This window comes from Cibotium barometz, chromosome 14 (genome assembly GCF_041138505.1).
Source record: "Cibotium barometz isolate CiBa-2024 chromosome 14, ASM4113850v1, whole genome shotgun sequence".
In the NCBI taxonomy this organism is placed as follows: Eukaryota; Viridiplantae; Streptophyta; class Polypodiopsida; order Cyatheales; family Cibotiaceae; genus Cibotium; species Cibotium barometz.
This window is the reverse complement of record NC_141059.1, coordinates 40,617,245-40,631,609: the sequence shown is the minus strand read 5'-3', so window position 1 is coordinate 40,631,609 and position 14,365 is coordinate 40,617,245. Positions and strand designations below refer to the sequence as shown.

Sequence of the window (14,365 nt, the reverse complement as noted above, 5' to 3'; positions counted from 1 at the left end):
TTGAGAGTGTTCTAGAAACTGGTTGATCTATCCCATGTCATTTGTGGGTAAGCTAGAACTTGTCAACTATAGAAACGTTGAAGTGCATTTCAAGCTTTGGAGAAAAATCTAAAAGAAATACATTTGAGCATTAAATCCAAGGTTTAAAAAGCACTGCATTTAATTATTATAATGGGAAAAACAATGTAATGAAATGTAGTGCATTTAATTATTGTTTATGCAATTTGTATAATGAAATTTAGTGCTTCCAAAAAAGCATATACATATATATATATATATAGTGAAAGTGTAGGACATTTAGGTAGACAACAAAATTTAGTGTATTGAATTATCAAAATGTAATTTGAAGGAGAAGTATATACCTTTTAAATAAATATTTAATTTCAAATGGGCATTGTGCATTTCTATTATATTTGTTTATATTTTTAGTGAAAGAATGAGAGGAGTGTTAAATTGTCTTTGTATCTCGGCCTCATCTACCAACTCAGCTTCTTCTTCTTCTTCATCGTCTTCATCACAAGCCCTTCTCCCCTCGATCTATTTTATTTGCATTTTTGTATTGTTAGCTCACTGCGCACGTTCTCCAAGCATCAGAGCTCTAAGCTTTCCTGGCTATGGCGTATGTCTGAGGTCTTAACAGCGCAAGTGGGTGCTTTTTTCCTCAGCTTTTCTCCTCTCATGTAGACTGCCCGCTTTGTGCTTTTTTTCCCTTGCCTTTTCAGAGCTTCGCTCGAGCTGTACGCAAGAAGAGACAAAGAGAACCTTCAGAGACATGGCAATGGCTGTTTCAGGCTCTGAATTTGCCGCCCCTTCATCACAAGCCCCTTGTCTTTCTTCTTCCGGCTCTCCATCTCCGCCCAAACCCAGCAACCGTTTCTCCCTAAAATCCATGAAAAACACTTCGTTTTTCTCCAGGATCAGCTTCCGCAGGAGCAGAAATGAGTACCCATCAGGCCCCGCCCAAAACATCGTCAATTCGTCGAGAACACAAGGTACCGCACTTTATATTTTGCATTAAGTATCCCCTAATCCTGCACTAATTACTCTTAATCTCACTCAGGGAAGCAAAAGACTAGGGTCTTGTTTAGAACACCGGCTAGTGGTGCTATTGTCCCTTGCAGATGAGCTTTTATGCTTTCTGCTTTCTGCTTTCTGCGTATTACTTTTTTCTATGTTCGGTGCACTTTCAAGTGGCAGATCTTGTCTTTGTTGGGTCAGATCTTAGGTTTTTGGTAGCATTTTTTATGAAATGGTTTACTTAGTTATGTGATTTTTCAACAGATCTCGTCCTTAAAACTCTTCCCAACTTGTTTGGCTTTTCTATTGAGCTGCTGATGTGAGGCTCAGAAGGTGTATGAAGCATGAAAAGCTTAGCCTGTGGCACTTGCTTTGAGTGCCTAAATTGCAAATTTTCACATATATTACTTACTTAGACTGGGTGCTTTGTTCAATCTTGTTTGAGATTTGCACATGACGCTGGGCTTTGTGCATCTGAATACATTGCTTGGTATCGTAACATGGGTTCGGGCTGTCATGAACCTCATTTAGGCTGCCGTCCTTCACTCTGGAGGCCAACTTTATATGCTTTCCATATTCAAACGGAGAGACTGATGACCAAAGTTCAAACCCCTTGAAAGGACAAGGTACCGGTTGACTAGGCAATGCCATTGTGCATCTGGTGACTATACCGAGCCTCCATCTCTCTCTTGGGGTTTATTACACATGATCCTGTGGAATTTACATTTTTTCTGCAAAAGAGAATGTGGGCCTTTTTATTTACGCTCATGCACATTTCAACATCTGGCATTTGTGTAATTGGTGACCTAGGTGATGTAGTGAGCTTTGTGCGAAGGTGTGAGTTGCGATATGCTTGAAGGTCTTAGAAGGTGTATGAAGCATTTGTTGCAATTCATGCAAACCAACATTCTTCAAATTCCCGATGGTTCGCTGTCTAGCAGGGTTGGTTATCTACGTCGGGTAAGAGAGCTAGGACTTTTTTTTTTCATTGAAGACAGTATCTTTCCTTACAAGGAGCTTTTTCTCTGAGGTGATGTGGCAATTGCGCAGAGAAGGGTACCTTCTGCAACACCCAGAGTGCTGGAATCATGTAACTTATAGCAGACAATTGCACTTGAACACTTTTAAAAGAAGGGGGAGGGCCAGTACGGTTGAGACAGTAGATAAGGGCAGTTTTCTACTTCAAGCCACTGAATGATTTAGGCACAGGCAACCATCTGCTATCTACACACCTTAACGGCCAGCCATATACATCTCTAGTTAGGACCTTTGCAAGCATCCGGTGTACAGATGGAAAAGCATGACTTGTATGGCATTAATGATTAGGGACTTACCATACGCCAACACAAGAAAGAACGTGAAATCTATGTAGCATTGTCCAACTCTTTGGTAATTGAAGCTCCAGATTACCTCGGTAGGCCTGAAACTCGTGAAAAGACCATGGTTGGTTGTCCTTCTGACTTGTTCAAGTCAGTGCTTAGTGATGTCGAGCAATACCCAGGCACTCATCTTGTAACTTAAAAGTGGATGCTATCTAATATTTACATGGTGCTTTAAACCTGGTCATCTTCTGGGCATTACTCCAAAATCTGCTCACAAAGCCTTGGTAATTCTATCAGCTACATTGACACCATATGAATTTAGAATGTATATATAATACATATATCCATGTGTGTGTGCTCTCTCTCTCTCTCTCTCACACACACACACACACACAAAATACAAGTAAATGCTTCAGCTTTCTTATGTGGAAAATCCCCATTCACATGTTGGCTCCGGTGAGTGTGTGAAACACTGGTCAAGACTGGTAAAAGGACCAAATGGTGACAACATGCTAAACCTTTTGGGCAAGTAGAGTTTGCATACAACATGGGAAAGGCCCCGCTTGAGATTGTTTATGGCAAAGTGATATTACTGCCCATCCTACACACTAGGGATGAGATCTTTGTAGTTGATGAGTATGTGAGAGTTCTTGATGTTGCATTTGCACGAGTGCGGACAGCCATTGCTCATTCACAGGATAAGCATAAGAGGGCTGCCGACAAGCATAGAAGAGAGGTGGACATCAAAGAGAATGATTGGGTATTGCCGAAATTTGAGAAAGCAAGATTCTGTAAGAGGCCAGGAAAGGAGGGAGCATGCCTTACGCTCTCTACCAGGTATTACAGACCTTTTAAGGTGATCAAGCAAATCAATGGGGTTTCTTTCCGGCTTGCGTTGCCTGATCATTAGAGGATTCACAATGTCTTTCATGTGAGTCTATTGCGGAAGTATGTGCGGCCATAGCCAGAAGAGCCTATCATAGAAGAGCCGCCAGTGGCCATTGGCCAGTGCTCGGGACCCAAGGACCAAGGTCTGGCCTGTCCAAGCCTTGGGCACCCTTTTATCCCGTTAAAACCCATGTGGGGGACTCTTTAATGAGGGGGCACCTTATAGAGGTGCCCACCTTCATTATGGGGGGGTGCCATGTGTCCTATAAACAATGGACCCTTCACCCCCTTCCACTAATCTCTCCCATGACTACTTTTCTCTCTCTCTCTCTCTCTCATTTATCTCACATTATTGCAGCTGGCGCATCTCTCCCTTGCTATCTTTCTGCAAGTCGATTGTCTCTCACACAGGATTTCCCCTTAGCTATTGTACCTGTGTACTTGCTGTACCTACCTATTGTACTTGTGTACTTGCTATGTACCTAATGTACATGCTGAAACCCTAACTGTACTTGCAAGTACAAGCTGAAACCCTATCTGTACCTGCAAGTACATGCTGAAACCTGTGTGTACTTGCAACAGTACAAGTACCTGTTTGTGTACTTGTGTTATGGGGATCAATACTCCATTCTCTGTGAGCTGAAACCCTAACTGTACTTGCAAGTACAAGCTGAAACCCTATCTATACCTGCAAGTACATGCTGAAACCTGTGTGTACTTGCAACAGTACAAGTACCTGTTTGTGTACTTGTGTTATGGGGATCAATACTCTATTCTCTGTGAGCTGAGTGAGCCAGGCCCTAGTATGAGAGTGCTTGTTTGTGCGTGGTCTCGGAACGTTGGCAGTTACGTGTCCACTCCATTCCAGGTCTATGAGAATGGTTATTTTGACTCTTTCGACGAGTCTGACATCGACTACTACTTTGTTTGGGTAATATGCTTTCATACTGCACATTGCATTGGATCACCTGGCTGGCAAGCCATTGGAACTGTGTACAAATTTAAATACTCCAATAATATACTTCAGTATTGAGGGGGGGGGTGGGGTCGGCCCGTTCGTGGCCCCAGTGGTGGTGTACTGTGCAGTGCTTGTCTCTTTTGCAGATTATCTTGTGCAATGATGTATCATTTAGTTGTTATGTGCAATGTGGCTTTTACATATTAAGTGTGACGTGCGACGAGACGGTGCCGAAGGACATTCACACCTAGCTGGTGTAGTTTCACAATCAAGTTGAAGTATGAAGTAGGACACATCCAGCTGAAGAGCATGAATTAGAATGTATAATATGGTGCATGTGCACTGTATGGAATAGAAAATTAAGCACGAGTCTTTTTAACTCGAAATATAAAATGCTTTTTTTGTTTTGTGATGTAATCTCATTTGGGTTTTGTTGCTTGTTTAAATCGATTTCGATTACTTTCCCCCTACAGCCTTTATCAGAGCAGCATCTTCAGAGGACAATGGTGCACCGGCGGATGTGCCGCTAGTGATTTGTTTTGGAGAAATGCTCATAGACTTTGTACCGACTGTTTCTGGACTGTCCTTGGCCGATGCACCAGCTTTTAAGAAAGCCCCGGGAGGCGCACCTGCAAACGTAGCAGTCGGCATTGCGCGGCTCGGTGGCAGATCAGCTTTTGTGGGGAAGGTTCTTATCCTGACAACTCAAGGCTCTTCAGATGTCTCTTTTGTTGGGCCGTCGTATGCAATCACGTGATGTGTTTACTATCTTTTATGTATCAGTGCTTTTCTTTCAAGGTTTTTCCCCGTGACGGGGGTGAATTTTTGTGACTCCGGGGCAGGTTGGAGACGATGAGTTTGGCTACATGCTAGCTGACATTCTTAAGCAAAATAATGTGGAAGATGGAGGAATGCTGTTTGATAAAGGAGCCCGGACGGCTTTAGCGTTTGTTACACTTAGATCGGATGGTGAGCGGGAGTTCATGTTTTTCCGAAATCCAAGTGCGGACATGCTACTGCATGAGAGTGAGCTTAACGTCAGCCTTATTCAAAAGGTCTGGGCACCTTATTTGCAGCTTCTTTGATGAATGGGAGGGTGGTGGTGGCGGATGGACGGGTTTGTTTTGAGGGGGGTTTGAGGTGGGGGTGAATGCGTTGCTCATTTTTTGAGAGTAGCTTACGCACAAATACTCTTTGCATGCATGCAGTCGACGATATTTCACTATGGGTCTATCAGCCTCATAACTGACCCTTGCAAAAGTGCACACTTGGCTGCAATGAAGATTGCAAGAAAGGCAGGTGCTCTTCTTTCATACGATCCGAATCTCAGGCTTCCTCTGTGGCCATCAGCGGCAGCAGCACGCCAAGGAATTCTGAGCATTTGGAATGAAGCTGATGTAATTAAAGTGAGTAATAGGACAGTTGTGGTTGTGAATTCTCCTTTTTATTATTGAATTCATTGATTGCGCTATTACAGTTCACATCCAAATCAACCGATGTTACTCAAGTCTTGACACTGTGCAAGGAGTGATTGACATTTTTGATTGCAGATCAGTGAGGATGAGATAAGCTTCCTCACAGAGGGTGGTGATCCTTACAGTGATGAATGTGCCCGGAAGCTGATGCATCCGAATCTCAAGCTGCTTCTAGTCACGGAGGGGCAAGCTGGTTGCAGATACTACACAAAGGTGGTGTTGTGTAACTTTGTCAATGGAATTTTTGAATGTGGATTCCTTCCCGTTGGAGCTGGTTACACACTCGTTTGTGCCGGGGTTTGATTTGTATGGCCATGAATGCTCTTCAACACAATTGATGATCCGATTGAATGATGTGTTGAACTCAGGAATTTGGTGGCAAAGTGGAAGGGGTGAAAGTTGAGACAGTGGATACAACAGGCGCTGGGGATGCGTTTGTTGCTGGCGTTCTCAGCCAGCTTGTGCGGGATTTGTCTTTGTTACAGGTATGAAGTCACTGCATGTCAAGAAGATAGATCTACAGAAAGTGTGTTGAAGTCCTAATTGTACTTAGTAAACTTTATTAGAAGCACTAAGCCTGCTTCTGTTTTTATCATCCATTCTGCAGGACGAGGCGAGACTGAGAGGGGCATTGCAGTTTGCCAACGCCTGTGGTGCAATCGCGACAACTGAGAGGGGTGCCATTCCGGCTTTGCCAGATCTGCGGGCAGTGTTGGAAGTCATCAACAAAGTTCCGGTTTAATCCTGATAATGGAGATGTATGTAGCCCATGTAAAAGGATGGTTGTGTGTCCAAAGAGAATAAGACAAGGTCTGAATTGAAGCTACATTACATACTGGCTTTTACTTTTTGGTGGGTACGCTCGGGCCTGGTGAAATAAGGTGCGCCCACTTGCAGAGCAGGATACACTGGGATGTTTTTGGAATCGGCTTTAAAGTTCTGGTTTCTTGTATTTTTTTCCTTTTAGGAATGACTGTGGCTCTTGGCCGGTAGTTAGGTTATTGATTGTGTTGGATGGGGTTTGTTTGTCTCTACAAGGAAGTGACAAGGATTTTTTTCCAGTTAACATTCCATATTTGGGCCCCCAGAGGACACCACTCCCCAATCCTCTCTCTCTCTCTCTCTCTCCCCCTTCTGTGTATGTGTATGTGTGCTTGCACTTTTCAGAGTGTTCATGTTCTTTGTGTGTGCGTGCAGGCCTGCTCGCACTTTTCGATGTGTTCATGTTATGTTATTGCTATATAATTTGGCACATCTTTTCCTCTTATTGCTGGTTGAAATCTGTCTATATACAGTCTGTGCCCACGCTTGTGCAAGGGGCTACGACACCACGCAGCCCAGAAGGGGGCATGAGTTGAACCCCGAAACCTAAATACATGGTTTATAACCCACAGCCCATCATCTATCTATCTATCTATCTACTCTTTATGCTTTATGCCATGTTGTTGGATATAATTGGGGTAATTATTTGATGTTTGTAGTGGTAGTGTCTTTGTGTAATAATCTCGTTTGTCTAAAATTTTATGCACATTAAGAATGTGATGACCAGGTCTACTTACTAGTGGGTTTTGAGCAAGTTCTAATTTAATCCAGTCTTTATTTAATTTCACCTTGCAACGATTGCTTTGAAAGACTTTATGTCTAAAATGTAGTGAAAACTATGTAAATTTGAAATGCTGAAAAATGAGTCAAAGTTTAGTTTCAAGGTAAATCTGATTTTCAGGGAGGGTTGACAATCCTGCTAGGCGGTCGACGGGTTAATTTTTGGTTTTAAATTCTTTCCCTTTTCCCTCGCCCAACTTGGTTTGCTCTTGGCCTCTTGGCCCTTTCACAATGCCCATGCCCCCTGGCCCTTTCACATTGCCTTATCTGCCTTATCTTTTGGCCCATGCCCATGCCCATGCCCCTGCCCCCTCTTACACATCCTTGAACACATCTACACATTCTCCTTCGCTCCAAACTGCATCCTTTGGTGTAATTTTGAAGACAAAATTGTGCCCAACAAATAGTTCTTTAGAGACTTATTTGAGGACACCCAATACAACAACAATGACGTTGATTTCTAGATATCGTAATATATGATTTCTAGATTAGGCTTTCCATGAGTCTTCAAGACAATGATTAATCCACCATTATAGTAGTGTCTTTGATGGACAACTTATAGAAAACTATTGAGGCGTCTTTGATGGACGACTTAAAGAAACTATTATAGTAGTGACAACTTATAGAAAACTATTGAGGTGCTGACTACCTTACATTAAGCCTTTAGTATCCCTTCAACATGCTTTCATTAAGAGAGGAAGATACTATTCTATTATTTTTAGACTTCATTCCCCAAACAAAAACACATGATGACATCAAAGCTTCAAGGCTCTTCCAAAGATATAACGGTAATGTAACCGTTGATTTTTGATGTATGTGAAGCTTTCATAATGGGTAAGTAACAACACTAGAAACCCTTGCAAAGAGGTTAGTTCTTTGGGGCAAGGCATCTCTTGATGAGCTCATGCACATTGATCTCTATGCAAAGATGAAAACAATTACACTTGGAGGTTCTTCCTTTTTTTTCCACTTTAATTAACGACTATAATAAGAACATTTGGGTGCCTTTTTCAAAGAAAAAGTTTCAAGCTTTAAAAGAAAGTAAGGATGGCTATTATAAGTTTAAATTAAGACAAACCAAATTGAGGCAACATCTCAGTATTACTTATACTTTGCAAAAAAAAAGTGGTGTTGTGCAAGATAGATCACGGACTTTGCAAAAAAAAAAAGTGGTGTCGTGCAAGATAGATCATGGAGGAGAATTCATGTCTTGGCTTTTTGTAACAAAAGAGGTATTAAGCAACATCTCACTATTACGTACACTTTGCAGAAAAATTGTGTCGGGTAGAGTGCAAGAGTTGTGGTATTATTAAAATAGCAAGTATGCTCAATGGAAAAGAATATTTGTAAATCCTTTTGGGTTGAAGTAATTAACATGCTTATTTAAATTCTAAACAAGAGTACAACAAAACAATCAAAGGGTTTTTACTCTGGTAAGAAACCTTTAGTTATATACTTGAGAGTTTTTGGGTGTGAACGTTATGTCCATGTTCTAGATGCTCATAGAAACAAATTAGATGCAAAAAGAAAAAAAATGCACCTTCTTGTGTTATAGCATGGAGTTAAAGAAATATAGGCTCTATGACCCTTGGGAAAAAGATTAGTGAGCCAAGATGTGGTATTCGTCTTTGTCATGTAACAAGGAAATCACCAAAGTAAACACGATCTCCACTTACGACATAGGCTTCCTTGCATTCTGACGGAGGGTAGCATAGAGGGAAAGCCTCTCTACCAAATGAATGTAAAATTTTCCTTACTCATCGAGAATCTTGATAAAGAAGGCTTATGTGTACTAGGCACCATGGTTTTTCTTGATTCTAAAAGCAAGGTTTGAAGGTTACAGAAGGCAATCTATGTGGACTAAACAAGGGAGGCAATTGAAAAACCAAGCAAGGCCGAAATTGGAACAAAGCCCTACAAACATGGGAGGCAATTGAAAAACGAAAAAAGGTTGAAATTGGAATACCACTAAGACCAAGGCAAAATAATCGTGCCAAGCCAGAAGAATAGAATGCAAAGTAACAGCAATTTAATAACTTTCATAATATTTCTTTTGTATGCTTTACATCTTTCACAATATTTCTTTTGTATGCTTTACACTTTTCATAATATTTCTTTTGTATGCTTTACATCTTTCACAATATTTCTCTTGTGCTTTCCATATTTATCTAGATCTATGTATCTCAAAAATCCTAAAACTTGAGATTATCATTTTGAGCTTTGAGGAATCTTGTGAACACAAACTGTAATCCATATGCTACTCCCAAAACATCCATAATTCATTATCAAATTAAGCATACATTCTTATGTACAAACAAGAAGAAGAGTTTAAAAAAATTGTACAAAGATGAGTTTTCCATTACATGCACATTTCCACTTAGGGATCTCTCATGGTTTTACCCACATCTTAATTCTTATCATCCTAGAAAAGGCTGGCGGGCGGGTGGTGGTGGAGGCCATCGCTGGCGGCGCAGGCAAGAAGGACAAACTGGCTGTCGGTGGTGGGTCGAGTGCAAGCATGGTCGTGGAGCTTGCCGTAGCGCTGTCAAAGCAGCTCCACGTGGATGAGATTGCCCCGTATAAGTGGTTGGGCATTGGGTATACTAGTATTGCACCCGCGCATTGCTGCGCGGTTCTAGAAAAGAACTATTCTCTCTCTACAACCATCTCTCTTTCTCTCTCTCTCTCTCTCTCTCTCACACACACACACACACACACACACACACGCACATGCACATGCACATGACCCTCTCCCTCTCTTTGTCACGTACACACACTCTCAAATGTTGAAACTCTGTCTCTCTCTCTCACATGCACACACATATACACACCTCTCTCTCTCTCTCTCGCTCTCTCTCTCTCTCTCTCACACACACACAGACACACACACACACACACACATGCACACACTCCCTCTCTCTTCTTACACTCTCCCACACATAGAAGCGCTCTCTCTCTCTCTCTCTTTTTTTTTTTCGTGAAATGGTGTTTTATATTATATGTAAAAATGTACATCAGCCACATGGCTCACACAAAACCTATGGCCCCAAAAAAACCCCCACAAAAGATCCTCCAAAGGATCATGACCATGCAAACCTGTACACTAATAAGAAAGCCTCCTAGCCAAATAAGCATCCCAGATAAAAGCATCAAAGATGAGCCAGCGGAGCTACCGTAGACCATAACAAAATAACATCTGCATCCAGTAGTAGCTGAGCTAAGAGAAGAGAAGAAAACTGCCAAAGCAGCAAAGCGTGGATACGTAGAATCTGCCCATGTATTCCAGACAAGGAATCAAAGATGAACCCATTCCGTGTAGTCCAAATATGCCAAAGTCCTGTCCATCTAAGGAAATGGAATATCACAAGGTGTGACTGTCCGAAGTAATGACTTGAGGACAAATCCCAAATATCCACTGATGAGCTGAAACAGCAGACCTCTCTACTGCCTCCCAAACGCGAGAGACAAAAGACCAAATCTAACGGGCCATTGGACAACTCATGAACAGATGCATAACTATTTCAGTGCATGTCGTGCAGAAGAAGCAAGAGGCCAATGTAATTTTACGACGGCTGAGCTGATCCCGTGTAGGTAACCTTCCCACCAACATCCTCCAAATGAAAACCTTACCTTTGTAAGGGAGTTTAGACTGCCAACCATGCATAAGAGTTTTCTGCCACCATGATTTAGACTTGTGCAATCCCCACACCTTATTGGCCTTGGCTGAAACCCAATCTTTCTCTGATACGAGCTTATGATAGACCTGGTTAGCTGAAAGTGATATCAAGTCACCAGATTCACATAGTGCCCAATCAAGCCAAGGCTGATCTGCAGATGGCCGAGGCAATGGAGTAAAAGGCTCAACTGCATGCATGATGTCAACCCATAGTGGTTGAAATGTCCGAGGAACCCTAAAGTGTTGCCGAATACGACGAAATGAATATGGCCTGTTCACGACCAGGTATCACAGCATCTCGGATTCTAACCAAGCCTAACTTGACCATGCGGTTGAATCGTATGCGTGAAGCATCTCTGTTTGGCCAAACAATGACATGCGACTCCACAAATGTTTCGAACTGCAAAGAGTTCAAAAGTAGTCTTTCATGACTAGGATCCCACCGAGCCAATAGTAGAACTTCATGCTGCCAAGAAAGGAGAATATGCGATAAAATGTGAGATGAGCAAATACGGACAGGATGAGCCGCATTCACAATGTCCCACCATGAAGCCTGCACACGTGTCCGTCCATGTGACAATCCCTCCAACTCAATCAAGTCACGAGCCATGAATACCCAAGGCTACTCCTGCAAACACATATCCTGAAAAAGCGCCCACCTACGCGCCACCATATGCAAGCGGACATCCAGTAAAGTAGCCCCACCCATTCTTTTGGGCGTCGTAATGTGATTCCAAGCTATCCATGTTTGACCCATAATATTTCCTTACCTCTTCCACAGCATAAACTGAATGGGAGCAACCAAACGAAGAAGAGATTTGTGCGTCCAAGGTAGCAAAGGCAAAAAATAGGAAATCATGCTAAGCATAATAACCTGAGCTACCTTAACCCTCACGTGCATAGGCCACCCTTGAGCTTTCCAATACACAAATTTATCCGAGATTCGAGTAGAAATCCAAGCAAGAAGTGCTTGGGGGTCCACATCCACACCCATCGGATACCTAAGATGACAAACAATGTCTCCTGTATGCACCACATAGCCTTGCCACCCTAATGCCTCAAGATCAAATTCTGTGCATACAATGAGGGCTGATTTTGTTGAATTTATTTTCATCCCAGAAGCCAATGCAAAATTATTCCAAGCTTCCATTGCTTGATCTATATTGGCTTTTTCGGCCCTGAAAAACATAAAAGTGTCATCCGCAAGGGCTTGAGCAACCAATTGCTTGCCATGAGGGAGATGCAAACCAACCACTTCACCATGTGACGCCATAGCATCTAGGCGAGATAACATAGGATGAGTGGCAATGGCAAAGAAAAGAGGGCTAAGAGGACAGCCCTGCCGGAGAGAACGGGTGAGAGAAATACCATCCGAAAGTCCTCCATTGAGCATAATCCGCGTGATAGAGCCAGAGCCAAGTAAATGCACCAAATTAGCCATTTTGGGACCAAAGCCCATGGCTGTCATTAACTGAGAAAGGAAAGACCAGCTGACATGATCAAAAGCTTTTGAAAGATCCAGTTGCACCATCACAATCTCTTGCTTCTTTGCCTTGGCATAATCCACTCCAATTTGAACATTAAGAATATTATGCAAAATATTCCTGCCATGCACAAATCCATATTGATATGGATGAATAAGAGTAGGAAGCACCTTCTGCAAGCGATTGGCAAAAATCTTTGTAAAGATTTTATACATAATACCCATAAGTGAGATGGGGCGCCATTGAGCCAAAGAAGTAGGCGAAGGGACTTTGGGCAACAAACAAAGTATGCCCAACTTCCAATCGACAGGCATCCCTCATCCCAAACCCTTTGACAAATAAGCGTCAAAGGCTCTGCAAGCTGATCAGCATATTTTCGGAAAAACTCATTTGTCAAACCATCCCAACCAGGGCTCTTTCCCATGGGAAGTTTGGAGAGAACAGCTTCCACTTCCCCTTGAGTAACAGGAGCATCAAGCTGAACCGCCACATCAGGGTCAACTTGATATCGTACTTTAGCAACAAACAATGACTCCCTTTGCAGCCAGGACAGCCGGCGAGACATCCTCTTGAGGGGCAAGCAAATCTTCATAAAACCTGATGCAATGCTGAATAACCTCAGAAGGTTGAGTAATAAGGTTACCTTGGGCATCCATCAACCTAACAATATTCTCACGCATATGTTTTTGATGCAACTTATCATAGAAGCGATGAGATTTACAGTTAGCATCCCACAAAGCATCAAGACGTGCAAGTAGTTTAAAGCGAACATATTGTGCTTCCTGCACCCTAGATAGCTCCTTTTTCAGCCATTCTATGGCATCCACAACTTTAGCATCCATAGAGTCAGTAAACATGAACGCCTGCAAGCCCTTTAAAAGCGACTCAAGAAGAGCCACATGTTGTTTTTGTATAGAGGCATTAGCAAGACCATAATGCCGCGCTAATTTCCGAGTGTTGGTAAGGAACACTGGCCAAGCATGATAATCAGCCATGGACACTCTTGTGGAGAAATGTCGTATCAAGTGACGCATATAAACATCAAAAACTTCATGCTCCAAACAGTGTGATTTAAGCGCAAAAGCAAGCGTCCCAACAAGCCTTTATATGCATCCACAAGATGATAGACCATTTCAAACACAAGCGGCCCCCAATGATCCGAGAAAACCTGTTGTGCTGATCAACCATCATAGTAAGAACCTCTGGCAAAAAGAGATCTTGATGTAAAATATACATCCTATCCAATCTAGCATAAGTGCCCCGAAACTGTTGTGAGGCATAAGTGTAACCCCTTTCATCTGGATGCAACCAAGACCACGTCTTGTTTTAGCGACCTTGCTGCAAAAGCTTCCCATGCCATTCTCTCCGGGCCATCCATTACAAAATGAAGCGACATGGCTTGCTCCCTGGAGACACATATATTAAAGTCTCCCATCACAAAGCCAAGATGAGAGATTGAAAGAGCACACAAGTCATTCCACAGCAAACGGCGTGCACGAGCATTATTTGGAGCATACACCCCTAATTACCATAAAGGCGTATCATCCCAAACAATATGTAGTATCACTAGAAATCTTCCATGAAGCCCATCCAAAAAGAGTGGCACGTGCTCCAAGACTACCCTACGGGCTTCCGAAGTGCGAGAAAGTATTTCATAAAAGCCTCTCGGACCATCATAAATCTCCTCAAGTGCTTCAGGTGACACCAAGTGGCCCAACCATGCTCTAAGACGAGGCAACAATGGAATACGCCCAGTAAAGAAGAAGATATCAGCACGATCATGAAAATCTGCTAGATGTTGTAGCAACAAAGGAGTCTCCATGCATACATCAGCCACACCACCATTATCTACTGCAGCCATTTGCACGCCATTTGCCTTCACATATTCTTGCAGAAGCTCACCAGTGATCTGCAGCAAATGTGCAAACTCCGGAGAAGGTACC

General features: G+C 42.6%; 1 protein-coding gene across 1 annotated transcript; it reads left to right on the top strand.

Annotated features, from left to right (window-relative positions):
- Positions 1–435: 435 nt before the first annotated feature.
- On the top strand, positions 436–6,726 carry LOC147632023 (putative fructokinase-7). Its single transcript, XM_086808603.1, has 7 exons — positions 436–992; positions 4,659–4,873; positions 5,028–5,240; positions 5,394–5,591; positions 5,736–5,873; positions 6,029–6,145; positions 6,268–6,726. The coding sequence occupies exons 1-7, from the start codon at positions 773–775 to the stop codon at positions 6,400–6,402; spliced, it is 1,236 nt and encodes a 411-aa protein (XP_086664729.1). The 5' UTR covers positions 436–772; the 3' UTR covers positions 6,403–6,726.
- The last annotated feature ends 7,639 nt before the right edge of the window (positions 6,727–14,365 follow it).

Coding starts and splice junctions, on each gene's coding strand:
- LOC147632023 (XM_086808603.1), top strand. CDS start 773: ATGGCAATGGCTGTTTCAGGCTCTGAATTTGCCGCCCCTTCATCACAA. Junction 5,592..5,735: donor ATGAAGCTGATGTAATTAAA/GTGAGTAATAGG, acceptor TTTTGATTGCAG/ATCAGTGAGGATGAGATAAG. Junction 6,146..6,267: donor GGGATTTGTCTTTGTTACAG/GTATGAAGTCAC, acceptor TCCATTCTGCAG/GACGAGGCGAGACTGAGAGG.